The following is a 27,723-nucleotide window of genomic DNA, read 5'->3' as shown; positions in this document are numbered from 1 at the left end:
TTGTTTTGTTTTTAGTCCAAATGTGAATCATATTTGTGGACATTGAATTGCATTTACCATTTTACTTCCCACTTATTTGGTTGGAGAGATCCTTTTAGAGCTCTTCGTAATCCCATTTTGCTTTAACTACCCTGAAACAATTTGGCATTGTCAGCAAAGATGGCTACCTCACCACTCACCTCTGACTCTAAATCCTTTACAAACAAGTTAAAAAGCACAGGTCCCAATACCAATCCTGGGGGACTCTTCTTTCTACATCTTCCATTGAGAGAAGTCTCAATGCTCTCTGCTTCCTGTGTCGAAATCTTTTAGACAGTCTAAGGACAGAATGTGGAATGGATCACCTCTATCAATAAGATTGTTGACACTCTCAAAGAATTCTAACAGGTTAATGAGAATCTATCCAGAACAGGTTGAATCACCTCAGCAGTGTTCTTGACCAACAGTACTTCCATCTAGTCTGAATTAAGTTTCACTTTATAAAATCCTATCTGCTCCTGAATTCATGCCAGACACTAATTTACCACTTCCACTGCCTCCCTGGCATCAGATGATAGAACTAAGAGGTTATCTGCCTACTGGCAACACCTTAGCCCCGTGAGAATATCCAGTAGGAACTGTCCCCACAGGAAGTGTAATTTATTTTCTGCTTCAATTCTGTTTATTTTTCATTCAGTTGTATTTCAGATTTAGCCTGAGTTTTCAATATATACATGGAAAGGCTGCATTTCTGCATCTTTAACTTGAATGAATTATAGCCACTTTCTAAAACCCTTGTCTGTCCTTCCTTCCGTGTTGCTACCTATTATAGCCTACCTATAGGCTTAGCAGCATTATTTTATGCAAGGAGATTGCAACCATAGACCATTCCAGTACCAGCAGAAGCCACACCTCCCCCCTTTTGGAAAATACTTTAACCGGCTGCAAGAGTTTGGCGAGGACAATACAGCCCATGAATCATCATGCGGAGGAGGGAAAGCGTTTCCGTCTTTCTCCACAATGAACTAGAAATTTTCAGCTTAGAGAAATAAAGCTACTTCCAACCCTGAAATTCTATGCATGTGCTCTCAAAAGTAAGTCTCACCGAGTTCAAATGGGACTTGTTTCCAGAGAAATGTGCTAGCCTGAATGTATTGCAGGCTTGTACACAACACTGTGAGAAAGAAACGGGTCTTAATTCATTGCACCAGATAAGGATTTCTACAATCACAGCAAGACTTCCCAACCTTCCATATGCTGGGGTCACCACCAAATTTGATGAGGCAAATAACATTCGTGTTTCAGATCTCTGTAATACAGGCATCCCCAAACTCGGCCCTCCAGATGTTTTGGGACTACAATTCCCATCATCCCTGACCACTGGTCCTGTTAGCTAGGGATGATGGGAGTTGTAGTCCCAAAACATATGGAGGGCAGAGTTTGGGGATGCCTGCTGTAATACATTTAATATTTATGGAATTCAACCACATCTGGGCAACAGCTCAGTAGTAACACAACTGCTTTGCATGCAGAAGGTCCCAGGTTCCATCCAAAAATGATCAGGGGATCTGAAAGACCCCTGCCCAAGAATTTGAAGAGTCAGAGTAGACAATACTGTGTTAGATGGACAGTCTGACCTGGCGCAAGACAGTTTTCCATGTTCCATTCTCTAGAAGCACTGAAAAGAAGTAACCAACCTAAATGGTGAGCTAATGCATAGAAACAACAGACAAGTCCTGTTTATGGAGGCATTTAGAGAACACGACTTTTACTCCCATTCCACAGGATGCAAAACTGAAAGAAGAACAACCACTTCCCTGAACAGCTTTGTCTCCATCGGTATTTCATACTGGAATACATATTCCTTTCATGCTCTTCCTCTCTTGCCAAATCAGTCATCTGAATATACATACTATGTGCTAAAGTGGAGCCGGACACTATGAAAGCTACTTTGGCAATTGCTGACTTTGTGCCACTATACAAGAACACAGGAGACTGCCTTATACATCGGTCCATTTCAGCATTGTCTGCACCAGGTATCTTCAACCTTCTCAGGTCCAGCACCCACTTTTAACCCAAACATGCCTTTGGGGACCCATTTCTTAACCTTTTACCATATATTTGCAGGGCAGTAGTGCTCCTGTTGTGACCCACCTTGGACCTGGCCACGACCCACCAGTTGAGGATCTGTGCTCTACAATGATTGGGCAGTGCTCAGGCAGAAACCTTTCCCAGCCCTACCTGGAGATGTTGGGGGTTGAACCAGGGACCTTCTGCATGCAGCACAACGGCTCTACCGTTCAGCTACGACTCCTCCCCATAGTGCAAAAAAGACAACACAGAACACTTAAAAAAAAAAGTAACTCTGAAGTCAATGGAACTGGGGATCAAATCCCAGGGGCAATCAGGAATTTACTGTTTTGGACCTTGATTCAATGCAATGTTTACCAATGCCAGTTGTGGTAGATTTCTCCCACATCAGACAGGGCCAGATGGAGGCCGTTAAGAGTATAATTCTGGGAAAAGCTAAAAAGGAACCCTCGTCTGCGACAGGCATTCCATCCAGATCCTGAAGCCCAGTCCAGCATTTCAAACGTTCCTCTTTTTAAAGCTCTTCCAGGCAATGTTTCAGAAAGCAGCTACTTGAGCTGAAGAGAAAGGTAATGGTGCCAAGCCTGAAGGGAGGGGAAAAGTCTGAGATCACACAACGCTGTCTTGTAATTAGACAAACCGCTGGGTCTGAACGGCAGCAACTCCTCCAAAGCAACTGGTCCACTTCCTGAATTCTACTTGTAATTTGTACCAAAGAACAGTACAAGATCAGCCCAAGTCGAATGCAACCTTTGGCGGTGGTGGAAGGGCACTTGCAGGTAGTGGGTAGAGCAACATATGCAATTCTCACCCGTGCTCATTCCCGCCATGCAAGAATCATATTTCTTCACATCTCCCCACTTCTCTCCATATAGCCAAGCAAAGGGCACCATCATGGTACAAGGACGCATCGCGCCCAAGCAGAAGCACTCAAAAGAGGGTGAAGAGCATGGCTGACAAGGAGCATGGCCTGGAGAGAGGGCCAAGACAGAGAGGCCTGCATTCGGACTCTGGGCTGCCTAAATGTAATTCTTTTCCTTCCATCAGAGACACTCATGGAGTTGGGAGGGTTAGTTGCCACAGTGCCCGTGGCAAGTGCTTTTGTGGATTCCTGGACACTGGGAATCAAGCCTGCTCCACTTTGATTCTCCTCTTTCAGCAGTATGGGCCTCATTCTGGCTTTTGTTTCCTGGTCATAGTAGAACATTGCAAGGAATTGGGAGTCTTTCTAGTTAGAAGTCACACTGCACAGGTTGGGCAGGTTTCACAGGTGTGCTGTTAGCAAGCATCTAGTTGTTTGTCACAAAGGGTTGCTGAGTTCCCCTTGCCTTTTTTGCAGAAGGAGGGAGACCCAAATAACGTACAAACCTCTCTAAGCAACTACTTAGCAAACATACATGTCAGCACCCTTCACTGATGCAAACTGCTGCAGTGCTTTGTACAAAGTTTTTACATTGTACATTAATGTTTTGTTACAATAATGATACCAGAGATACTGACAGTGTTACCAACATGCAGTGGATTGTATTTATTCTGGTTCTAACACAAGTTATAAGTCATTCCACACACTGAGGTGTGACAAACATTCTGCCTGAAAGAAAATAATTGCGTCATTTCTCACTGCAACTAGTCTCTCACACAGGTGTGACTTCTCTGCCACTAAGCAAAGGTCCCCCTTCACCAAGTTGAGTTAGAGTAAGGGTAGTGGTGAAATACTGCAGACTGAAGAGGTATTTTTTTCTACAATGCAAGAGTTCAAATGTCAACAGAACAGGGCACTGCTGCTTCAGAATGCCTCTTATTTTTCAAACCTGGACCAGCAAAGACACAAGAGATGCCCAATTCTTCAGAGATGTTAAGAAATCCCACCCCAAACCTGGAAAGAAATCACTGTCTTTTATCCCAGGTTTTCCAACGTTCTCAATAGAAGCAGAATTTGAGTCTCTTCTCTTGACATAAACTGCATTCCAGATACAAGTAAAACAGCAGAACAGAATAAGAGAAACTCATGCAGAAATTGGGGGAAGAAGGTCTGTGTATTTTAGTCATGAAGGAAATATTCCTTCAATCCTGACAGATCACACAGAACTATCATTAGCCAGGCATGTTAACCTTTGCAAACCAACGGTCGGCAGCCTATTAGCCTATGAGCTGTAAGTACTGTACAATATGCCTCATAACACCAGAGCCATTCATAGGAAGTGACTGGCAGGAAAACCCTTGTACGCTTGCCAGTTTGCTTGTAACAGGCAACCCACAGCACCGCTACCAATAATGCCACTTTGAAAGATGCTTTTTCAGTTCCTCCTGGAAACATTTCCCATCAACCGGGCTCAAGTGGGAATGCGTTCTTCAATCTGGCGTCGCTTTTTTAAGAATGGCTGCATCAACAGTGCCTCATCGTTTTATGGGAGAGCTGCCTGGAACAGCTTCCTGCAACAAGCAACTAGAAGTCTTCCGCCTTGCTACAGACAGAGGATTCAAAAAGCTGCATGAATCACAGGGGCTGGCTTTTCGTCATGGAACTAAGCAGCTTCACTAGAAAGAACTTCATATAGATTTTTAAATAAAATAAAGGCAACCTTTTTGGTCTCATGTTTTATGAAAGCAGCACAAAAAAACATGCAAGGCATATCTAGGAAAAGCTTCCAGGAAAGGAATAAGTGTTCTGATCAGGAAGAGCGGGTCCATTCCTTACAGACACAGCTTTTCAAAAACTACATACTGTACCTCATGCACTGTATCTTAGACTGTTTGTCCTGAACTACCAGCATACTACCAACAAAACATAGGGCTTATCCACACTTACCTTTTTTCTGCTCTTTCCAGGCACTGTCTGTGCATAAAAGCTCCATGTCTGAGGGTTTTTTTGTTTTTTGCTTTGGAGTTCCCCCCACTTTTTAAAGCTCAATTGGAGCAAATGACAATCTGCCAAACCCCCCCCCCCCAGTTTGATGTTTGCTTTGACCAAGTGCTAAAGGGTTTTCGCAGGTAAAGCTCCATGGCAAACAAAACACACACACACCCCAAAAAAACCCGCTCAGACACAGAGCTTTTAATCATGGACCTATGCCTGGAAAGAGCAGAGCAAAAGATAAGTGTGGATAAGCCCCAAAACACAGAGTCACAAATGTTAATTGCAAGGCAGGGAACTGGTAGTTCAAGGTACCAGGAGAGCACAGCTCCCATTAGCTTGAGCCAGCATGGTCAGTAATCAGGAATTATGAGAGTTGTACTCTAACACCTGGAGAAGCACAGGTTTCCCATACCTGTCATAGGGGAATCAGCCACAATGTAATCTAACTTCTGAACTTTTCCAAAACACTAAGAGCATGTCACTAAGCTGAGCTTCTAATTGTTTTATTTGTCTCTGCACCAGGGAAGTTTTATTGATTTTGTTTGTTTAAGTTGTATTTTGTATTTTTATATACGGTATTATTGATTGTAATTTGTAAGCCACCTACATAATTTTACTGCTGACCGTTCATCAAATTACTAATAAAGATGATGATAGTAATCCACTTCTGACAGAAATTCTATTCCCCTCCCACTTCACTACCCATACTACCATTTCAAAATAAAAGGCAGAGAAGAATTTATCTGCTCACACACTCCATTATATGAGAAGAGTTCACAGATGGAAACTGCATTGAAAAAGGAAAGGAAAGAGAAATGGATCTAGCTAACAGGACCAGTGGTCAGGGATGATAGGAATTGTAGTCCCAAAACAGCTGGAGGGCCAAGTTTGGGGATGCCTGCTTTAACAGAAGCCATAGCAACCACATACAAAATAGAACAGTTTATTCATATACAGCTTTACAATATAGCTCATCATAAAAGCTACACAATGCTGTCAGCATTCATTCAATACCATTTTGCATCTCAAACAGTTCTACCAACAACACTGGAAATACTGTTTCACAAGAAGGCAAGAAGAACACAATCCTACCAAATTGCCGACGCCACTTCCTGAAGCATCCAGGTGTTCCTTGAACATCCCCCATCCATATACAGCTCCTATCCTACAACTATTCTTAGCCAGTAAGCTCCAACAAGGCGATGGAAGCAACTGACACACTTTTCAATCTGAACAAACTAAACCTACTCTGGTCGGGCACTGGTTTGGTTTTGGGTTTTGCTTTTTTCTGCTTTCCCTCCCAGATGTCCTTCGGGCTCCTCTTCTCAGTCCTATTCAAACAACATCCCTGGCTTTGAAGCCACGCCTCGAGGAACGGAAACAACAGTCAACCCTCTGGAACATGTTTCCTATAAACTAGAAGCCTGCAGAACAGCCAGCACATTGAGCAAACTGCCAATTAACCAAATACATTGCACTGGGGAGAGAGAGAGAGAGAGAGAGAGAGAGAGAGAGAGAGAAGAGACTGAAGGAGTAGGAGATGGCTGCTCCCAAAGCAACTCGGAAATCTGAATCCACAGTTCCTGCAACTCCTTCCAAGTACATTCTATTTTTCTAGCCCATGGATTATGTAGCTGGTAGAACACATAACCAAAACACACCATTATGGAGCATCTACAAATACACAGAGTAAAGATTATACAACACAGTCCTAAACTAGAACATGGATCTCATTTAAAACCATAGACAAAGTTTCTTTTACATAGCTTAAGAGTTTCCAACTCTTCATTAGTCCATATGACAAGCACAAGATGCACACGATAGAATGCTTCAAATCCCATCAGTTTTATCTGATATCAACGGTGCACACACATTCATGTATTCAGACAGATGTATATCACAAGCTGTTACATTTTCATGGAAGCTGGCACAATGAGTTCCACTACTACAATGGGAATTACCCCCCCCCCACTACATGACTCCTGCACCCTCCTCTTATCTTCCTGGGATGGTCAGCTGAGCACCCACAACAGGGTGCAGGGACAGGAGAGAGGAGATTGTTCCTTCAGCACAATAATTTCTGCTTGCCAGGTAAACAATCACCTACAGGTTGAATTCCATCCTTTGCAACTGGTACTGTTGCATAATTGGAAAGGATTAAGTTCCAACGTTGAAGCCAGTTGCGGAACCAAACACCTGTAATTCCAGATTTGTGGGAGATGGCTGGCCTTCAAGACTAACTAAAACACTACGTACACATTCTAAGTTCTTAAACCAGTCAGAAAACAATCAGGAAAATGCTAGACCTGTGTGTTAAAACAGCCTACTATAGCTTAAGATTCTTAGTTCTATGGTTGGTTTCCGAAACAAACTGTGAGCCCCAAATGAATTCAATTCAGTTCAAGGACCAGGCTACATTCTAGGTACACTTTCAGAGGCCAAATGTCAATGGTGGGTGGCACCAGACAATACATGTGAGTTTTACCTTTGTAGGGTAGGCTACATCCGGGCAAGCAAAAAGTATTATCAGAGTTCCAAGGACACATTAGCTCGGTTGATTAGAGCATGGTGATCATAGCACCAAGGTTGCAGGTTTGATCCCTAAACAGGACAGCTGCCCATTTCTGCATTGCAGGGGGTTGGACTAGATGATCCTCAGGGTCCTTTCCAACTCTACAATTCTACACCAAGGAGATGCAAAAGCTGGACTGGTAGGGTATGTGGCTTGGGAGAGTTCTGAAGGCCTGAGGACCACATTTGATCCCTTTGGTTCCCCACCCCTTAACTAGATAGCTGTAAACACCAACAAGTTCAAGAGCCATGTGGAGGGAGGGGTCCACTTTCGAAGGAGCAGAGGCAAAAAGCAGTGGGGAATCATTGCAAGGCTTTGCTCAAATCCCCATCTCAATAGTTACTGGCATGTTTGGGGAAAACAGCTATGCAGTCCAGGTTCTCCGTTGCCACGAGACTCTTGGATATGTATAACAATACCGTTTTAATAGGACCGAAGAGAAACCAGATTATTAGTGTATGGCTGAAAAATGGCTCCAAGACAATTAAAGGGTGGCCTCCGCTTGCTTACTTCACTGGGCGTGGGGGAGAGAATTAGTCAATGGAACAAGGTCAGCACATTACATTTGGTGGGCTAGAGAGGTGCAAGATGCATTTCTCTGGGCCAACTACAGTGTAGCCAAATGGCATGGAAGACAAGTGTGGGAGAGAAAGACCATCAACATTTTCTTTGCATTCACTAAAGGCTTCCAGACACAAATACCCATCTGTTGTCTGGTTCAGAACGGCCACTCTTCACTATTAACTGAGGCACACTGCTAAATTCTAGTTTCCAATATACAATTTCCATGTTGGAGGACTTTAGAAAGATCACCCGAGCCAAACTATCACAGTGAGCACCTGGATTGAACATGTCACCTGTACTGAGCCCACATTGAATTGACCATGTGACCCCTTAATCAGAGGTGAAACTAGACTTTATTTAACCAGGGTCAAAGACACAGTTTCGCACCCCCTACACACATTTGCGTACACACTCACAGGCTGGGAGCCTCAAGGATGCCCCTCTGCATGCTTCACCTGGGGCAAAAAAACCTGGCTAGCCACACACACACACACACACACACACACACACACGGTAGCTATAGCACTGCCGTCATCCAGCACAGTTCATAATCAAGCCCACGTTTACCACCCAATCCTCTTCTGAGAGCATTGCAACAGCACAGAAAATCTGGAGTAAATTTCAAGTTCTGCTCAAATCTGCATGTCTTACTGTGTTAATTCAGTCATATGGCATAACCTTTGATCTACCTCATTACTTTGCAGCTGAAATGTTGCAATGCAGTTCTCCAACCAAAAAATAGAGATTAGTGGGGAAAGTGAGCACAAAATGCATATATTAGTGGAAATAATGTTCAAAAATTCATTCTATTATGGAACATTGCTTGCAAAAAAGTGAATAGGCAAAATTGTGTAAAAAAAAATGCTCATATGAGGGGTAAGTATCTCCAATATGTTTTCAATCACTGCGCAACAATGAAGGTGGCAGCAATTTTTTAAAAAAATTAAGAACACCTGCTTCCCAGAAAGCAGCAGAGATTACTGAGATTTTTAAAAAACACAATCTGATAGTAACTTTTAAAAAAGTACTTCTCTAGTAGAGAGAGACTGAAGCCAAAATAATCACTGGTGGGGAAATCCCCCTCCCCAATGTTTCATGGTAGATAAACCAGAAGGTCATGTTAGGCTCCTTCAGAACTTTCTAACGTACAGGACAAGACTATCTGTGGGCACAGGGCTTGAGATATTTACAAAAGGCTCAACAGAGAACTGATGAATCAACAATGGGTCCTTTGACCCAACTGCAGTTTTTGGTTCTTGCCGCCAGACTCGCCTGCATCCTCTCCCTAACTATGCTACAGTCTGCCAGCGCTTATTTGTTCTCCAACTCAGCTTTCAAATATTCTGAGACCAAGCCAGCAAAAAGTGTAATTGTTTCTCCAGATGATGTCTTTTGAAGTTAACTCTGGAGATGCTGAAAAGAGGAGCTTGGAGGGGGGGGGGCGGGTAATCTTGTTCATGGAGCAGCAGAACAATGTCAAATGTTAGTTAGACTTCAGCTCCTGAACAGGGAATTCAATGAGTAGAAATGTGTGTTGGTGTTATGAACTGGGTGTTTCTTTAAGACCCTGAATGTTTCCAAGCAAAGGAAGGAGTGCAAATATGATCTACACTCACACAGATTTGAACAGAAGTTTGTTCAATACTTGAGGACACTTATAGTTAGAAAATTTAAGTGTTCCATAGTGCTCTTCATACATTATCTAAACATAAAGTACTGGCATAATTTCAACCTTGTTTAAGAACGATCTCTATCTGCTTTAATTTAAAAATAAACACCTATAGCAGGAGTGGGGAATGAAGCCCAGGACAAGTACTAATTTTGCTCATGAAGCCCTTCCCTCCAAACAAAACCCACCTACATTACATCTGACACCATATATGATGTCAGCTATGGGGCAGATATGGATGTGGCTACAAAGGAATGAACTGAGAGCTTAAATTGAGCCCCCAGTTGTTTCTTTGTGAGTGGGGCTCCCAGTAGGTGTGAATCAATTAACTGGTGCCAACAAAAAGCCCCTGCTTGGATTGGCTGTATTGGGGAGAACAGCCAATGGGGTTTATCTGCTCAGTTTTGAAGCATTCAGGAATGGAAGAAACTCATTTGATTGATTCAGGGAGCCCTCCTGACAAGTCCAAGTAATCAAAACCCCAAAATCTGGGGAGAAATTTGAATGAGAATTTCTGAAGCAAGCCTAATTCTCTTCTGAAAGTGAGTCCCTGTATCCTATAAATAAAGGTATGGGTTTATCTGGTTCCAAGAACTGGAAGGTGTCCATAGCCATATCAAGTAGATCAAAATTAGAAATTCCCATTACACAAAGTAAGGTTATATCATGCTTTCACCCACGACATGTTGGGCCAAGTCAATAGCATTCCTCTTAGGTCCACAAACATGCACCCCAGAGATTGCATGAAGAAACAGCAAAGTTTCAGAGAAAATATATCATATGCTCAGGCAACTGCGCCTACTCTTTGACCCAGACCACCCCAGATTTTGATTTAAGTCTTAGCTAATTTGAGATCAATTCTAACTACTGTATATCTCAGTTTTTCAAACACAACAAAAGAATACAAAGTGCTGCAACTTTAAGAAGAAATGAAACCAGCTGGGCTTTGTTTCGAATTTTGGATGTCTTTGCATTCAGAATTATTTTGTCACAATGGTTTCCTGCTGCCAAGACACACTCCAGTTCCAAGCACAGGGGGTAACTTGATCCAAACAAAACACATGCACTGCTCAAGAGACACTCACTCCAGAAGATCAAATTGCTCTTCTATACAGAAATACAAGAAATGTTCTTGGGGAAAACTCACTTTCTTAAAGAACAGTAAGTACACATTCCCAAGCCATCCACTTACCTATTCAAACTGCTTGCCTAAGTCAGGTAGTACCATATTTACTTGAATGTAATGGGTACCTTTTTTGGCCAAATTACGTTGTGAAAATTAGGATCTGCATTAGATTTGAAGGCGCATTTACATTTGCCAGCAAATACTTTTTTGGTTTCCAGGTTTTGAAAACTGAAGTGCGCATTAGATTCGATGGCATATTAGATTTGCGTAAATACAATATTTTACACTATTTGATAAATCTCTCACTCTGCCCAAAACACTAGGCAAGAATGAGAGGGCAGACTACCAAAAACTTTTTTCGAACTGACTGACAACATGGATTTGATTGATATCTGGAGGACTAAAAAACCCCTAGGTAGAGAGGGAACATTCTTTTCTGAAGCCAAAATGACATGGACAAGGATCGACCAAATTTGGACAACTAGAGGCCTGGCACCTAAGATAAAAAAGGTGGAAATCTGCCCAAAAACCTGCTCCGACCATAATGTGGTAAAGATGGAAATGAAACTAACACCCATCGGTTCCTTCAGATGGAGGATGAATGACACCTTATTAAGAAACCAAGATATTGTAAGGAAGGCCCAAAAGACTCTGAAAGACTATTTTGAAATAAATATGAGAACTACGGTTGAAAAAAGAACAATTTGGGACGCAAGCAAAGCGGTCATGAGAGGGTTCCTGATTCAACAGAATGCAGTAAAAAAGAGATCTCAAAATGAGAAAAAAGGGAAAATTTTGGAGAAAATAAAACAAGGGGAGAAGAAGTTAAGAGCTAAACCAAACTCAAAAGAGATCTTAAGAGAGATTAAGTTATATCAGGTGCAATATATGAAATTGATTAATGAAGAAGTAGAGTGGAAAATTAAACAAATGAGACAAAAGACTTTTGAGTCAGCCAATAAATGTGGGAAATTATTGGCGTGGCAATTGAAAAAAAGACAGAAGTTAAATACGATTACAAACCTTGAGATCGATGGAAAAAACATACAGAACCCGGAGGAGATTAGAAGGTGCTTTCAGAGATACTTCAAACAACTTTATATGCAAGGGCCGCAGAAAGAAACCGAGATAGACCAATTTTTAAGAACCAATGGATTACAAAAAATATCTCCAGAAAACAAATTAGTATTGAATCAGCAAATTACAGAACAAGACATTGAAGGTGCCATTCAGAATATGCAATTGGGCAAATCTCCAGGACCGGATGGACTAACCTCCAAATATTATAGAACTTTGAAAGACTTTTTAATTCAACCATTAAAGGAGGTGTGCAATGAGATTTTGGAAGGGAAAAGGGCGCCTGAATCGTGGAAAGAAGCATATATCACATTGATACCTAAGACAGAAGCTGAAAAGACACAACTAAAGAACTACCGTCCCATCTCCCTTTTGAATGTGGATTATAAAATCTTCGCAGACATTTTAGCTAGCAGACTTAAAAAAGTATTAGTGGAAGTAATACATAAGGACCAGGCAGGTTTTCTCCCAGGTAGACATTTATCTGATAATACAAGGAATATAATTGACATTTTGGAGTTGTTGCAAAGGAATATCAATACGAAAGCTGTTTTAGTTTTTATTGATGCGGAGAAAGCCTTTGACAATATTTATTGGAGTTTTATGAAGAAAAATTTGAAAGGGATGGGAGTGGGACAGGGGTTCGAAAATGGTATAGGAGCAATATATTCAGAACAAAAAGCAAAATTGATTGTAAACAATGTGGTGACTGAAGACTTTATAATAGAAAAAGGAACACGTCAGGGTTGCCCTATCTCTCCATTACTATTTATCTCGGTCCTGGAGGTGCTGTTAGATATGATCAGAGGGGACCGGTTTGTTAAAGGAATTCAGGTCGGAGCCAAACAATATAAATTGAAAGCTTTTGCAGATGATTTGGTCCTAACTTTACAGGAGCCGGAATCTAGTATGAAAAGAGCTTTGGAATTGATTAAAGAATTTGGTCATGTGGCGGGATTTAGATTAAACAGGGTAAAAACTAAAGTATTAGAGAAGAATTTAACTCCAATGGAAAAGGACAGGTTTCAGAATGAAACAGGTTTAACGGTGGTTAAGAAAGTGAAATACCTAGGGATTAATATGACCGCGAAAAATTTGAACTTATTTAAAGAGAACTATGAGAAATGTTGGTCAGAAGTTAAAAAAGACTTAGAAATTTGGTCTAATTTGAAGCTTTCCTTGTTGGGTCGAATCGCAGCTATAAAAATGAATGTATTGCCAAAAATGTTATTTTTGTTTCAGTCCTTGCAAATTCTGGACAAGATGGACTGTTTCAAGAAGTGGCAGAGAGACATCTCTAGATTTGTCTGGCAGGGCAAGAAACCTAGAATAAAGTTTAAAATTTTAACTGATGTAAAAGAAAGAGGTGGATTTGCCCTGCCAGACCTTAAATTGTATTATGAATCAGCAGCATTCTGCTGGTTGAAAGACTGGCTGCTTCTTGAGAACACGGACATTTTGGATTTAGAAGGTTTCAACAATGTTTTTGGGTGGCATGCATATCTGTGGTACGACAAGGTTAAAGCTCATAAGGCATTTAAAAACCATATTGTCAGGAAATCTTTGTTTAATGTCTGGACAAGATATAAAGATTTGCTGGAAAGCAAAACCCCAAGGTGGTTGTCACCTATGGAAGCTAAGGCTCAGAAAAAGCTCAATATGGAGGCCAAATGGCCAAAATATTGGGAAATTTTGGAACAAGAAGCTGACAGATTGAAACTGCAGAGTTTTGAAAAATTAAAAGACAAAGTGCGAGATTGGCTTCATTATTATCAAATAAGAGAGGCCTATAATTTGGACAGGAAAATTGGCTTCCAGGTGGAGAAATCAAAATTGGAAACAGAACTGTTAGAACCAAAAACTAAGATTCTGTCAAAGATGTATAACTTGCTGTTGAAATGGAACACGCAGGATGAAACGGTTAAATCAGCAATGATTAAATGGGCGCAGGATCTAGGTCATAACATTATGTTTGCTGACTGGGAGCAGTTGTGGACCACCGGTATGAAGTTCACGGCATGTATTGCCTTAAAGGAGAATATTATGAAAATGATTTACAGGTGGTACATGACCCCGGTCAAGCTTGCAAAAATTTATCACCTGCCTGACAACAAGTGTTGGAAATGCAAAGAAGCTGAGGGAACATTCTTTCACCTTTGGTGGACATGCCCGAGGGTTAAGGCTTACTGGGAAATGATATATAATGAACTCAAGAAGGTATTTAAAAGTACCTTTCCTAAGAAACCAGAGGCCTTTCTTTTGGGCATAGTTGGCCAATGGGTGCCAAAGAAAGAGAGAACATTTTTTATGTATGCAACAACAGCAGCAAGAATACTTCTCGCCAAGTACTGGAAGACACAAGATTTACCCACCGTGGAGGAATGGCAGACGCAAGTGATCGACTACATGGAGATGGCTGAAATGACTGGCAGAATCCGTGACCAGGGAGAAGATTTGATTGAACAGGACTGGAAAAAGTTTAAGGACTATTTGCAGAAATATTGTAAAATTTTGGAGTGTTAATATGTTGTGGGAAGTGAAGGTGACAGGGTTGGTGTGACTTGGTTAAAGGTAAATTAAAAGAAGAATCTTAAAAGGAGAAGGGGTTATGAACAGAACATTATTATGTCATGAGTATATAAGAGGAGATATGGATTAAAATAAATGGAAAATCGGGACATAATAATTAGAAGAATGTAAATTAAGTATGGTATAATAAGGGTTTGAATTTGCTGAATTGGATTAGAATAAAGAGGAACACAAAAAGGGGGATGTGAGGAGGTCAAGACAGAGGGGTATGGAACTTCATAATTTTAAGAATAAGGGTTTTTTTTCCTCTATTTTTCTTTTTTCTTTTTTTCTTTTTTGTTATATAATTTTGTTTTTTTGTTGTATTTGTTTTTTCATGTGAATTTTATGTATGAAAAGGATACATTCTGAAATGATGAATTCTTTGTTTTTGTAAAATCTTAATAAAAATTTATTAAAAAAAAACACTAGGCAAGAATGGAGAGAGGATTGGAAAACAATGGGAATAAATGAGAGCGTCCCCAAAATGTTGACATTCTGATGCTCAGAGTCTCTGGATTCCAAAAGGATTTTTGCACTCAGAAGGGCTGTTGAATCAATCTACAGTGAAAATTACAAAGATTTGCTAGACTATTCAAAGTTGCTCTCATGATGGAGATTTTTATTAAGTGAAAAAACAAAAGCAGGGCTTTATTTTCTGCTAAAAGCAGGGAAGTGAAGAAGGAATATTTGCACACACAAGCAGGATGCTTCCCCCCACCCCCATCATATAATTCCTTCCAACTCAGCCCTATGTAGAGGCTTTCATTGAGAAAAAGGATATATGGTGGTACCTCGGGTTACATACACTTCAGGTTACATACCCTTCAGGTTACAGACTCCGCTAACCCAGAAATAGTACCTCGGGTTAAGAACTTTGCTTCAGGATGAGAACAGAAGTCGGGCAGCAGCGGCACGGCGGCAACAGGAGGCCCCATTAGCTAAAGTGGTGTTTCAGGTTAAGAACAGCTTCAGGTTAAGAATGGACCTCCGGAACGAATTAAGTACGTAACCAGAGGTACCACTGTACTTTAGCAACACATGGATCATGTATAGTTTTTACAACAGTGTGCTGAATAGCAGCTTGAAATCCTAACAAATTCATAATGTATGCACCTGATAAAATTGTGCTCCAGCACATTAAGTTTTGGGACAGAGTCAGTGTTAGAAACCGAGATATGAAAGCTGGGAGCTAAATGGCACCTTAAACCTAGGTTATGGGCACAACAATGGAATGTCTAGGCGTGCTTTTTTATAACAAGAATACAAAGCTGAAAATGAATGAACAGCAGCTAAATATTATGTTCATTTGTCTCATGGTCCAGTCCTTCCCCTGCCCACCCCCCTAATATTCTTAAGAAGGTCTCTTCTCCAGTCTTCAGAGACTAGCTGGAAGTGGGGAGGCAGGAAAAGGTCCTCCTTTCCTTCCATTCAGTAGCTTTAATCTGAAATCTCAGGCACAGTACTGACCCCAGAGCTCAGAAACTGCTTGCACTAATGAAATTCCCTGTTGCAAAATGCTCCTAGAACAATGGGAGTTTTGAATACTGGACGAAGTAGTTCAGTATCACCATATTACACCAGTGCTGAAAGCTCTGTACTGGCTGCCACTACTTTACCAGGCTAAATTCAAATTTACTATTAGCAGAGCTGGCTCTGCCATTAGGCAGACTGAGGCAGCTGCCTCAGGCGGCAGAAGCCCCAAAGGTGCCCTGCTGCCTCCACTGGCAGGACAGAAGTGGCACTGGTATCGGCACTAATCACACCCAAATCTGTTGAGCTCTCATCTGAAATCGATGCTAATGCTGGCACTGCTTCTCTGCCAGTGGTGTGAAACAGGATGCGTTGCCCCTGACTATTAGTATATAAAGTCCAGATCACTGCACTCATCATGCAAAGCCATCCTGTCTGTCTCACATATTAATTTTGGTTCTATGCAGTCTAAGGTTTTCAGCATGGTGGCACCAGCACTTAGGAACATTGTTCCTATTAAAATCAAACTAATATTTCCATCACCTACCCCAAATGTGTTTCACTAAACACTTTAATTATATTTTAATAATTTTATTGTACACCACATGGTATTTTTAATGAATTGGTAGTTTAGAAACACCCTTATTAATAAAAGCAAAAATGGCAAAGTTTGCACACCTGAAACAGGGTGGCATAAAGCAGGAACATCCCAGGCCATCTATGAAACTTGTCCCAGAAACTAAAACTGGCGAACAGAATCTTAGATTTTGTTGTTGTTGTTTAGTCGTTTAGTCGTGTCCGACTCTTCGTGACCCCATGGACCAGAGCACGCCAGGCACTCCTGTCTTCCGCTGCCTCCCCGAGTTTGGTCAAACTCATGCTGGTAGCTTCATGGATCACTGCCTTGCCGTGGCAAAGGGGCTGGAATAACTCAAAGAAGCTATGAGCTATGCCGTGCAGGGCCATCCAAGATAGACAGGTCATAGTGGAGAGTTTTGACCAAACGTGATCCACCTGGAGCAGGAACCGGCAAGCCACAACAACAAACTTGTAGTATAATGTACCATAGGATGCCTTTTTTTTTGCTTTTGCTACTTCACACTAGCACAACTTGTTGTTGACTCTCCCATATCTGAAAAAGGAAAGAGTTCCTTGAAAAGCTTTTGAAATGCTGAGAAAAACACACACACTGGTAAACACACACACACACACACACACACACACACACACACAAAACTGGCTTTCAAAATTCCAGAATTCTATTTAAGATTTCAATTAAAACACACTTTTCTGGCACCAATTTCTTTCCCCAGTTCTCAACCACCTGGCAATAATCTAGCCCCTAAAGTAGAAATACAAATGAATGCCCAAATTAAGCAGAGCCAAAAGCTTGCTAGAGAATTTAATCTCTTCCAAGTTGAATTTTGGAATTTGTCCTCCATTCTTTCCTACAACATTATACATTTTTTCCCCTGACAGCTTGCAGATTTACAGCTGTTCCCAGATATTGTTCCATTCTTGAATAAAATTGTACCTTCCCCACAAGCAAATGAAAAAGGGTTTTGCAATGGGTGGCAAGCATTAATGCTCACAGAGTGCTCTACTTGACTGCACAGGGGCTCTCAACAGAGCAGGAGCTTCTAAAAACTACATCAGATGGAAACTCTGAATAGCAGCAATGGGGTACCGGGAGAAACAGTCCTGACTTTTCTATGACCTACTCCCCATGGGGAAAATTCGAGAAGGCGAAGAGTCAAGCTGTGCACGCCTGATAGCCCACACTAATTCTACAATAGTTCCACCAGAAACATGAACCAGCAAGAGAGCAATACAGATTAAAACATGCTCTCCAGATTCATGGGGTGGGTAATACTGGGTGTCTACCAAGAGCACCTCCTATCTTCTTGGCGCCTCCCCTGCCACAAACTGCTAAACATGCAGAGGAGAGTATTTGCAGCACATCAAAATAACCCAGCTATGTTTAATGAAGCTCATACTGTATTTCAGAAGGACAAGGATTTTTTGAGAGGGGGTGGCAGAGAGAAGCAAAAAAGGGACCACACATGGGACTGAGCAATTTCCACTTTCTGGGAGTCTTTTCCCGTTAGGCATCTGTGTTATTCTTGACTCCTTAGTCTTAGATTGTTGGATACTTCAAGCATTCCTTCCATGGCACCAGAGCCACAACGGCTGAAGATGTTTTAATGGGCCATGGAATCCCAACCTTTCTACTGAACCTTTCCAGTTTCCACCAGATTTTCCTAGCTCAAATGTCACTGCATGAAAAGATCCAGCACAAACACAAGGAAATGCCCCCTAGTGGAAGAATTTTAGAAATGAAAACTTGAAAAAGGAAAAGGGGTAACATCCAGAGTACTGTTATTACTAAAGCTGCTTCAGCAAACTTTTACCCAATTAGCTTGTTGTGTGTAATTGGCAAAGCACCTGCACAATAAACAGACTGAACTGGATAGCAGAAGATGCCATTTTGTCAAATGAGAAGCTGTGTTTAGACAGGGTAGGTCTACTATAGATCAGAGGTGTATGGATTTGAAGGCAGCATTTGATTCTATTTTCTGTGTAAGACTTTGGAGGAAATTAGCCTCATCCAATATAGCCAAAATTGCTACTTTTTCTAATTAAAAGTTTGTATAATAATACCTGGCTGAAGGCATAATGTATTACAGAGGATATCTTACAGATCCTGTGCTATCTACGAAAGGGGTTAAGAAGGTTGCATCTTGCCTCCTATCCTGTTCAACCTATATAGAAATTTTATATATTTAATTGGGCTAAGAATGACAATAAAAATGCACAACAGGCTGGTACAATAAAAACACCCTGAGTACACTTTTATACATAGAATACAACAAAACCCAGTACTGCCATGGGTGGAATGAATCTTAAAGAATACTAATATAATGTATTATTGAATCAACCAAATCCACTGATAAGCAGAGGGATGTGAGACCATGTGCTTCTTTATTAGCACTTGTAATAACATCAAACCAAACCTCTGCAAATCTACCTTTTTACACTGTCGAGTTTCCATCATTGCATATTTATCATACCTTTAAGTTGGTCACACACAAAACTGTTTTAATGTATAGAAATTTTACTGCAAATTTTACTGCAAAAAGTGGATCCGAGGAGAATAATTGTGGGACATTTTCCATATATTGTCAAAACAAACACCTTAAGGGCGAACTATAGGAAAACCAGGTTAATGGTATGGATGGATGGTACTCATATACCATTAATTCTGATCCACTGCTTTATAGGAAAGGATAATTATAAAAACACAACCCTACAAATTAAAGCAATTAAGAAAATCCTTCAATTCCAGATGTTATTATCCATGGTGCTAATTAATTCATTCTCTGTTTCTTAGACATTTCAGACATTCACAATGTATAATTTTTTTTACTATTCTATCTGCCACACACACCAAACAGTCCACTGGGACTATGGAAGTTGGTTTGTTAGCTATTTTGTACAACTCTAGGTTTTCACTCTTCTTCAGTACGGTTGTTAGCCTAAAGTCTTTATACAAACCCAAGCAGGCTCTAGAACTCTTTTCACATAAGAAAAGTCTATACATTGACTTCACATAGTATCACAGCTTTGGAATGGCCACTCCAGAAAAGCCAGCAATTTCACATCATTAGTGCTGAGGAAGGCAAAATTCCAGCCCTATCTATGCAATTTGCAATCTTGGGTTACAGCCCTAGCTATTTCTGAAGGAAGCCAAGAGTTAGGAAAGAGTCCGAATTAAATGATCCAATGATATTTTTTTTTTAAAAAAAAAAACCCTTTAGCTGATCGGGGGAAAGGGGGACTTCAATTGTTCTTATAGGGTTCCCAGCCACGTAATAAAATGCACAAGTCTAGGTGGATTTAAGAATAGATATTTCAAGAAACAACCAGTAAAAGAGATGCATGGCAGATCAGATAGATGGCAGATGAGAATGGCATAGTTGGTGAAGGTGAACTCCATCTTATTTCAGCAGTGAAGAGCGAGCAGAACCAGTTTTGCCCTGATTTTGAACACTTTGCTCCCAGATCTCCCACCTACTTGGCCTGGCCTGTTTAGGTGGCTCCTTCCTCAGGTGTTCATGTGCAAAAATAAAGTCTTTGCCATTTTACAAAGTAAAGCCAGGATGGAAAGCTGCCCAGAACAGACCATGACAATAAGACTAAAGAGAGAAAGCATTTATTGCATTTACAGCATAATTTGAGGCCATCCATACAAGCACATACTAGAAGTGCTTCATTCCTAAGATGAGAACACTGAGGTTCAAAATGCACCACCCTGCTCTTAGCCCTGAATAAACCTTCATCGGCTAACTCCAAGTGTGGGAAGAGGCTGCAACTTCTCAGTGCTGAGGGTAGGGTGGTCACTTCTGCATTGCCCCCAAAGAGAAAATGCACTACAAAAAGAGGAAATCACTTTGCGCTAAATTTGCACAAGCAAATTTACATTTATAGTGCATAGGTGAAAATTAAGAATTACTGTATCATAATTAGAAATATAATTCATTACACTGTAATGAGGAAGACTATGTGCTCGCCAACATTCGGCCTGCCACTTTCCCCCAGGAAAACCCACTGTTTACCAATGTATCGAAACAAACGTCAATCATTTTTTCTGCAGATTGACATTTGTTCTGATTTAGTGATAAACAGCGAGTTTTCACAGTGAAAGCAGCAGGACAAATGAAAACCCACTCAGACCTGTGCATAGAAAGCATGGGACAAGCGGAAGTGTGGACAAGCCCTGCAATAGGTTACTCTTGTGCCTGTTCAGTCTGATCCCAGGTGCTAACTTCCTTTCTCTCCTTTATCTTTAAACCATGTGGAACGGACAGCTGTTCAAACAAGTGGACTATACTCTGTAAAGAGAAGGGAAGGCAGAGAGGCTTTGCTTTTCATGCAGATGTTCCAGAGATGAACTCTTAACATGACTGACTTGACAAATCAGTTTGGGCTCATCTTATAAACTCTGCAAACCATAATAAAACTTTACCCACTTTGTTCACTCTACTGTTAAGTCCATCTTCTATGTTCTGTTGCAACTTGTGATACCAGAAGAAGATAAGAAACACTGAGGGAGCAGGACATTAGACATAAGCAGAGGGCTTTCCTGGATTCCTTGTCCTCCCTAATGTTCACCCTGCCTTTTGCTGCATAAGAAATTTGGGAGGTACGCTAAGAGTGGAGCAGAGTGATGCATCAGCCATGCTGGTTTGTCTGTCTGTGAGTGATATTAACCATCTGTGCACTAATTTAATAGAAGTAGTATTCCCTGAAGTGGGAGGGGAAGAGGAAGAGAAGTCCAAGGAAGATTTCTTTACTGACCACCCCACCCCAGCTATGAAGTTAATAAGCTGTGGCTGTTTAACAAGCATGTGTTTATGTCAAAAAGAACTAAGTAATTGTGTTGCTGGGAAGACAAAAACCTACCATATAAACCAAGAAAGAGAGAAAAGTACTGGAGAGAAAGGACACATATTTCTGGTTGCAATTGAAACCAGTCTGCTAATGATTGCAGGTTCTTTGACTGCCAATGCATTATTGAAACTGCTTATTTGCTGTGCAGCCCAGGGGAAAATAAAACCAACACAGCACGCTTTATTAATCTTGTCCTCGTCTGACATAAAAATGCACCATCCGTCTTTTATTTGATATTTGCAGACCAATTTGTCAAAACAAGCATGCAGATAAGTCATTAATCATTTCCCCTGATTAAACAGAAGAAAGGGTTGGAAATCAGCTGACATGTCTTTTAAATCAGTGAGGAAAATCTTAAGGTTTAAAAAAACTTTACTTGAAGGGGAAAAGGGGAACACACCCCCTTGCAAAAAAGCTTTATGATGTAACTAGAGCCCATCAAAACAATAGTTTATTACTATTATTATTATTTATTATTATTATTATTATTATTATTATTATTATTAAAGGTTTTCCTCATTTACGAAAGCTCATTGTCTCTTTCTTCAGGTTGTGTTTTCTACAGATCAGTTACATTTGTTGTGAGACAATAGTTTTTCAGATGCTGTAACTCTAGAAATCTAATCCACAAGGTAATTACCAAAGGGAATGGGAATCCTTTGTAATATCCCTTAGATCTTTCCGGGTCTTGCTCTCTCAACAAAACTGCTGAGCTGGTGACCTATTTGGCGGATATATAAACCCAATCATTATAACATTAGAGTGTTTTAATATAGAAAGCAGATTTTTCCTGGGGAGGTTTCAAGGTCCCCAAGCTGGCAATAGTTCCATAAACAGAGGGGAAAATGTGTAAGGGAGTCTGGTGGGGGGAGAGAGGCCCAGCATACAATTTTTTCCCTTTTGAGCTGCCAGCCTGAGCAGTTGTGGATTTCTCCATGAGAAGTGAGAACAAGGAGCCAAAAAAACCTTGACAATTGGAAGGAGCCAGAAGTGAAAATGAAGGGAGAAATTAAAATTAAGTAATGAAGTTTCCAGTTAAACTTTTCCAACCGAGGGCTGGAAGATGAGAATGTGGAAATATCTATATGCTGCCACATTGCATAGTGGAGGTCTCATGCCTCTCTGAACAGATTTCTTATACAAAAGTCATCTTTGAAATGCATCTACATAAGCCTTTTCTTTAAACAGGGATCAGGTGCAACACCACATCTTTGGTTCCCTTTAAAGGTAAAGATACCCCTGCCCGTACAGGCCAGTAGTGTCCGACTCTAGGGTTGTGCACCCTTCTCACTTAAGAGGCCGGGGGCCAGCACTGTCCGGAGACACTTCCGGGTCACGTGGCCAGCGTGACGAAGCTGCTCTGGCGAGCCAGCACCAGCGCAGCACACGGAAACGCCGTTTACCTTCCCGCTATAAAGCAGTACCTATTTATCTACTTGCACTTAAGAGTGCTTTCAAACTGCTAGGTGGGCAGGAGCTGGGACCGAAAGACGGGAGCTCACCTCGCCGCAGGGATTCGAACCGCCGACCATGCGATCGGCAAGCCCTAGGCACTGAGGTTTTACCCACAGCGCCACCTGCGTCCCTCTTGGTTCCCTTTACCTATCCCAATTTAACAAGTGAAATGGTTTGTTTCTTGAAATGGGAGGTTTGGGAACATAAGCCTTGGGCAGACTTAGACAAATAGATTATATCTGGGATTAACAGTGTGGCACCCATGGTAGGAATGATGGACTTGGGAATTTTCTGAGCTCTCCCTCTTGGCTTGCTGCCCCCTTTGTGATGAGATGGTAAGGGTGGTTAACATCCTCCTCCCCACTTCCTGGGCAGTACCTATGTACTAAGGTACTATGTACTAAGCTAAGGAAGTTAGAAGAGTGATGCTCTTTCCCAGCTTCCTCTTTCTGTTCTATGTGCTTTTCAGTGCTTAGATTGACACTGGAGCAGGGGAAGCGAAGTGGACCAATGTTTTTGTGGTGCTGCAAAGTCTACCCTTTTAAACTTCAGTTTGATGGTGGTTTTGTGGGGGCCCTGTGTGAAATCATGCAAATTGAAGAAGATTGATTTTCTGAGGGTTCTAAATTAATGCATCCCCTCCCCCCAAAAAAGAGAGACAGAAAATGACTTAGAGGATGGAGAGGAAATAAGCAACAAGAAGCGGGTGCCTGCAGTAATCACTCAAAAATCCAAATGTGCCCACAGGCTCAAAACATTTAGTGATCTAGTTCAGTACTGTCTATACACAGATTAGCGGTTGTCAGGTTTTCTGATAGAAGTCTTTCTTCAGAATCCTACCTAAAAATGCTGGGGATAGGGGCTGGGAGCTTCTGCATGCAATATGTATTTTACTGATTGATTTATAAAAAATATTTATAAACCATCCACTCATATAAAATATCAAGCTGTCAGGAGAAAGTGAGCAGTAAATCACACCATGCAAGTTGGAGTTAAGTCTTTATTAGCAAAAACACGTTCTGCACAGTAATGTCAGGCCTAATGAGCACAGAAACTCATCTCCGGTAGGTCTTGCCCCCATGAAGCACAAAGTTTTAGGAACAAACTTTTTGGTGAATAACCAAAAACCAGGGATCTCAAACTTGCTAACCAAAAACACAAAAGAGCTTATCCTGTAATCTCCACCATGCGTTACATCTCCTTCCATCACCTGGATTTCACATCAACTATCAATAGGTTATATGGCCCTAGAGGCCACTATCTCCACTTCACTTCCTGGCTTGGGTGGCTCAGCAATGCCAGAAGAGCACTCTTGTATCAAAAACTAAAAACAAAGTTGCACATGAAGTGCATACACAGATCACCAATGAGGAAGGAAAGAGTTCCACTTTGGACATTATGGAGAAATATGAAGCACAGATCACCCATGCTTTTGCCACCCATGCTTCTCTTCATCAACAAAAGTCACCCCAAATGAGAAGTGAAAATATCAACTGCTTCCAAAACAACATTATCAAATGTATTCACCACTTGGGCACTAGGCATGCAACATAGCCTTATTGATCTGAATGTCATATCTTGGCTAGCTGGGAGCAACTATTTGTGCAGAACAGGCAAGTACCACTTGTGACTGACCAAGCAAAATGCAGCCCACCAGAGACCTAAGCTTGTATTTCTATCTGTCCAGGACTGCAGACACAGACATGGTTTGACAACCTGTTAGGCCAAAGTATGTGGCAGGTGTGCTATGTTCAGCAGATCTGGTACTGATATAACATGTAGCCAAGTAACATTGTTTCCACGTTCAAAATAGGGCTTTCATTTGATCCAGCTTCAGGCAGGAAAGTATTGGATGTATTTACAAAAGAACAGTGGATGGACACTCTTCAGGAAGTGTAGCAGAGGTGGGAAAATTGTCTGGCTGTAACTACCATCATCCCTGACCACTGGCTATGATGACTGAGGCCGATGGAAGCAGTAGTTCCCCATCCCTGCTCTTTAGAATAACTAAAGTGCCCTATACTTTATGCATCATTTCCTCATAAAAATAAGCTATAACCTATTATGACTGGAATGACCCAATGTTTACTCCTAGCTCCTAAATATCTGCTTTTTGGATAAAGGAGTCCCTTTCCTATAATTCTTAGTAACTTTCACAAACACTCATCCAAGATAATTTTCATTACTAAAATAACCAAAGACAAAAACAAATTCTCTACTCTGTGGGTGGCACTGGGGAGCTCTGGTCTGCAGCCAAGTCTTTCTCCTGTGTGTTTGTATGTTTAAAATATGTTCTAACATCCTTCCACGTTCTTCTGAGTTCCAGTAAAAATTGAAACATCACAAGACCATTGCATGACACAGTCAAATATGCATGTCCATCTTGAGTAATTTTGGCATGACATTGCCATCTGTGCTGCATGTGATTAGGATTCGAGTTGAACATAATGCAAGAACATCTAATGAGGCTGCTCCCTTTGGAGAAGTCACGAGAGTAAAGTTGTTTGGAGTGGTGCATGCTACCAAGCATGAAAATGGAGCTCTGCTGGGGACCACAAGCCTGCATTTTAAACCCAGAGAAACCTGATAGCAAAAAGTTAAGTGTGTTGGAACCATTTCCATGGGGGTTACACTCAAGGCCATGACTGTACAATTCAACATAAGGTAAAGGACCCCTGGATGGTTAAGTCTAGTTAAAGATGACTATGGGATGCGGCACTCATCTCGCTTCAGGCTAGGGAGCCGGTGTTTGTCCATAGACAGCTTTTCGGGTCCTGTGGCCAGCATGACTGAACCACTTCTGCTGCATGGAGCACCATGACGAATGCCAGAGCGCATGGAAACGCAGTTTACTCTTCCCACCACAGCGATATATCTACTTGCACTGGTATGCTTTCGAACTGCTAAGTTGGCAGGACATGGGTGGTGCTGTGGTCTAAACTACTGAGCTTCTTGGGCTTGCCAATCAGAAGGTCGGCGGTTCGAATCTGTGTAACGGGGTGAGCTCCCATTACTCTGTCCTAGCTTCTGCCAACAATTCAACACACAGCCCTTATGAGACCTAAATTGTCTTGGCGTATACCATTTGCACTGCTCACAATAGGGTTGCTTCTAGGCAACCTGTACATTGAGAATTCACTTTGTTTGGACAAAATTTTCATGGAGGTTGAACAATATTAGCTGCTTATCAAGCATTGATTAGAATAGTTTGTGGGGAACTTATACAATGTGCATCAAGCAGTTGTTATCTCACACTTCCAGTATATTTCCCCATCATTTTCCTTATTACATTTGAGGTGGGTGGGGAAGCAGGCTTCTTGTGAAGGAGCACCAACTATAATTGTGTAACCTGAATTTCCCATCATGTGGTTGAATACCACCTGAAAATACCAACAGATTGCAAGTGCCTTAGTTTATAAAAATCCAGTCCTTATGACAAGCACACTTAGGGAAAGTGAAGGATTCTCGAAATTTATTTATGCTCCCACCTTTCCAAGTTCACCTGCCTTTGTTGGACAAGGCTGAAGTCAGCACACCAAATCGTCTCAAATTTGGTTTAAAGTTTGTGAGGGGCAAAGAACTGTACAATGACACCTCCAGCATTAATACCTCTGTCGTCATAAATATAATATTTTCCATCAATTACTTGTCCTTGTTCAATAACTCCATGCCAGTGCCAAGCCAGCAAAGGCAGGCAGACAAGGAAATTTGTCTCTTAAAAGAGGACAGGGGGGGAAAGGCAAAGCTAGCATCCTGGAGCAGTGATATAAAAAGCAGTTTCATATTTTTTGTTAAGAAAGTCTCAAATCAAAGCACTTTCCTGGTAGCCAGATAGCATTTCTTCCTCTGGGACAAGGCAGCCCTGGGACAGCCAGACAGCTGCCCCACATAACCCATCAGATATTTAAACACCTCACAATCCCTTTTCTACTTTCTTGGCGCAAAGGAATGTCAACAGAATTAACTGTTCGCTGAAGCTTGATCATCTGAAATATATCAGCTTTCCAGCCACTGTGTTATAGCCTAAGGCACAACTAGAGCAGATCTCTTCCCATCTAGCGTCCTCCCAGCCTTCCAGCTGATAGAGAAGAGAGAGTGTGACAGGAGGTTAAAGTGACAAGGAGAGAGAGAAAGGGAAGAGTTAACTTTACACGGCCATACCCAATGGGCATATAAAGATTCATTTTACTTCTCATTCACTACTTTTAAAAACTAATCCTCTGGCACAGTACAAGGCAACTTTCCACGCAGATCAACTGTAACCTCTCCAATCTGATCTCAGAAGGAATGAGGTGTGATGAAAACTCAGTTACCTAGCGACTAGTACCAATCATTTCACTTCCAGCTGCAATTAAACGTATTGCTTTATCCTATAATGGCACTCCCTGCTGCCAGGCAATAACCAACCAAAACAGGAAAACCCTTCCAAAATGAACTGGGGTGGTCTGAATCCCTTACTCAAGAAGTTAGCTCAAATTGTTTATATACTAACCAACAGTGTTTTAACTGTATACAAGACTTGTGCAACAAACTGGAAAAGTCAGCAAGGCTCACACAAGACCACTGAAGACTACTGATATATCACATCTCTAGACTGTCTCAACCAGGTAAGTTGGAGGAGGAGCACATAACAGACCCAGTAGCCAACACTTACTTCCGGAAGCAAGGCTGCTGTAGGAAGAGCATGCCCGTACTCATCTTAACTCCTGGAGTCTAAATGTTTTGTAGCCATTATTGTCAAGTACCCCTCCAACACAAGTGGATAGGACAAATGGAACAAAATTTAGTAAGGCAGTGATCCTTGCCAAACTTAGATGGCAGTAAGCCTCATTGAATGAAAC

At 41.4% G+C, this 27,723-nt stretch overlaps 1 protein-coding gene across 15 annotated transcripts in view; it reads right to left on the bottom strand.

Moving 5' to 3' along the window:
* Positions 1-27,723, bottom strand: part of SH3PXD2A (SH3 and PX domains 2A) — a 249,449-nt gene that overhangs the window by 34,970 nt on the left and 186,756 nt on the right. The window contains exon 1 of one of the 15 annotated variants that reach the window (XM_053389312.1): positions 6,020-6,188. The exons of the other annotated variants lie outside the window; for them this stretch is intronic. Coding sequence (XP_053245287.1) covers positions 6,020-6,074 — 55 coding nt within the window. The 5' untranslated portion in view covers positions 6,075-6,188. Of the gene's footprint in view, positions 1-6,019; positions 6,189-27,723 lie in introns of those variants that run through there. 15 annotated transcript variants of the gene reach the window in all.

Source organism: Podarcis raffonei, chromosome 5 (genome assembly GCF_027172205.1).
Source record: "Podarcis raffonei isolate rPodRaf1 chromosome 5, rPodRaf1.pri, whole genome shotgun sequence".
In the NCBI taxonomy this organism is placed as follows: Eukaryota; Metazoa; Chordata; class Lepidosauria; order Squamata; family Lacertidae; genus Podarcis; species Podarcis raffonei.
The sequence above is the reverse complement of the archived record's forward strand: the minus strand, read 5'-3'. Positions and strand labels throughout refer to the sequence as shown.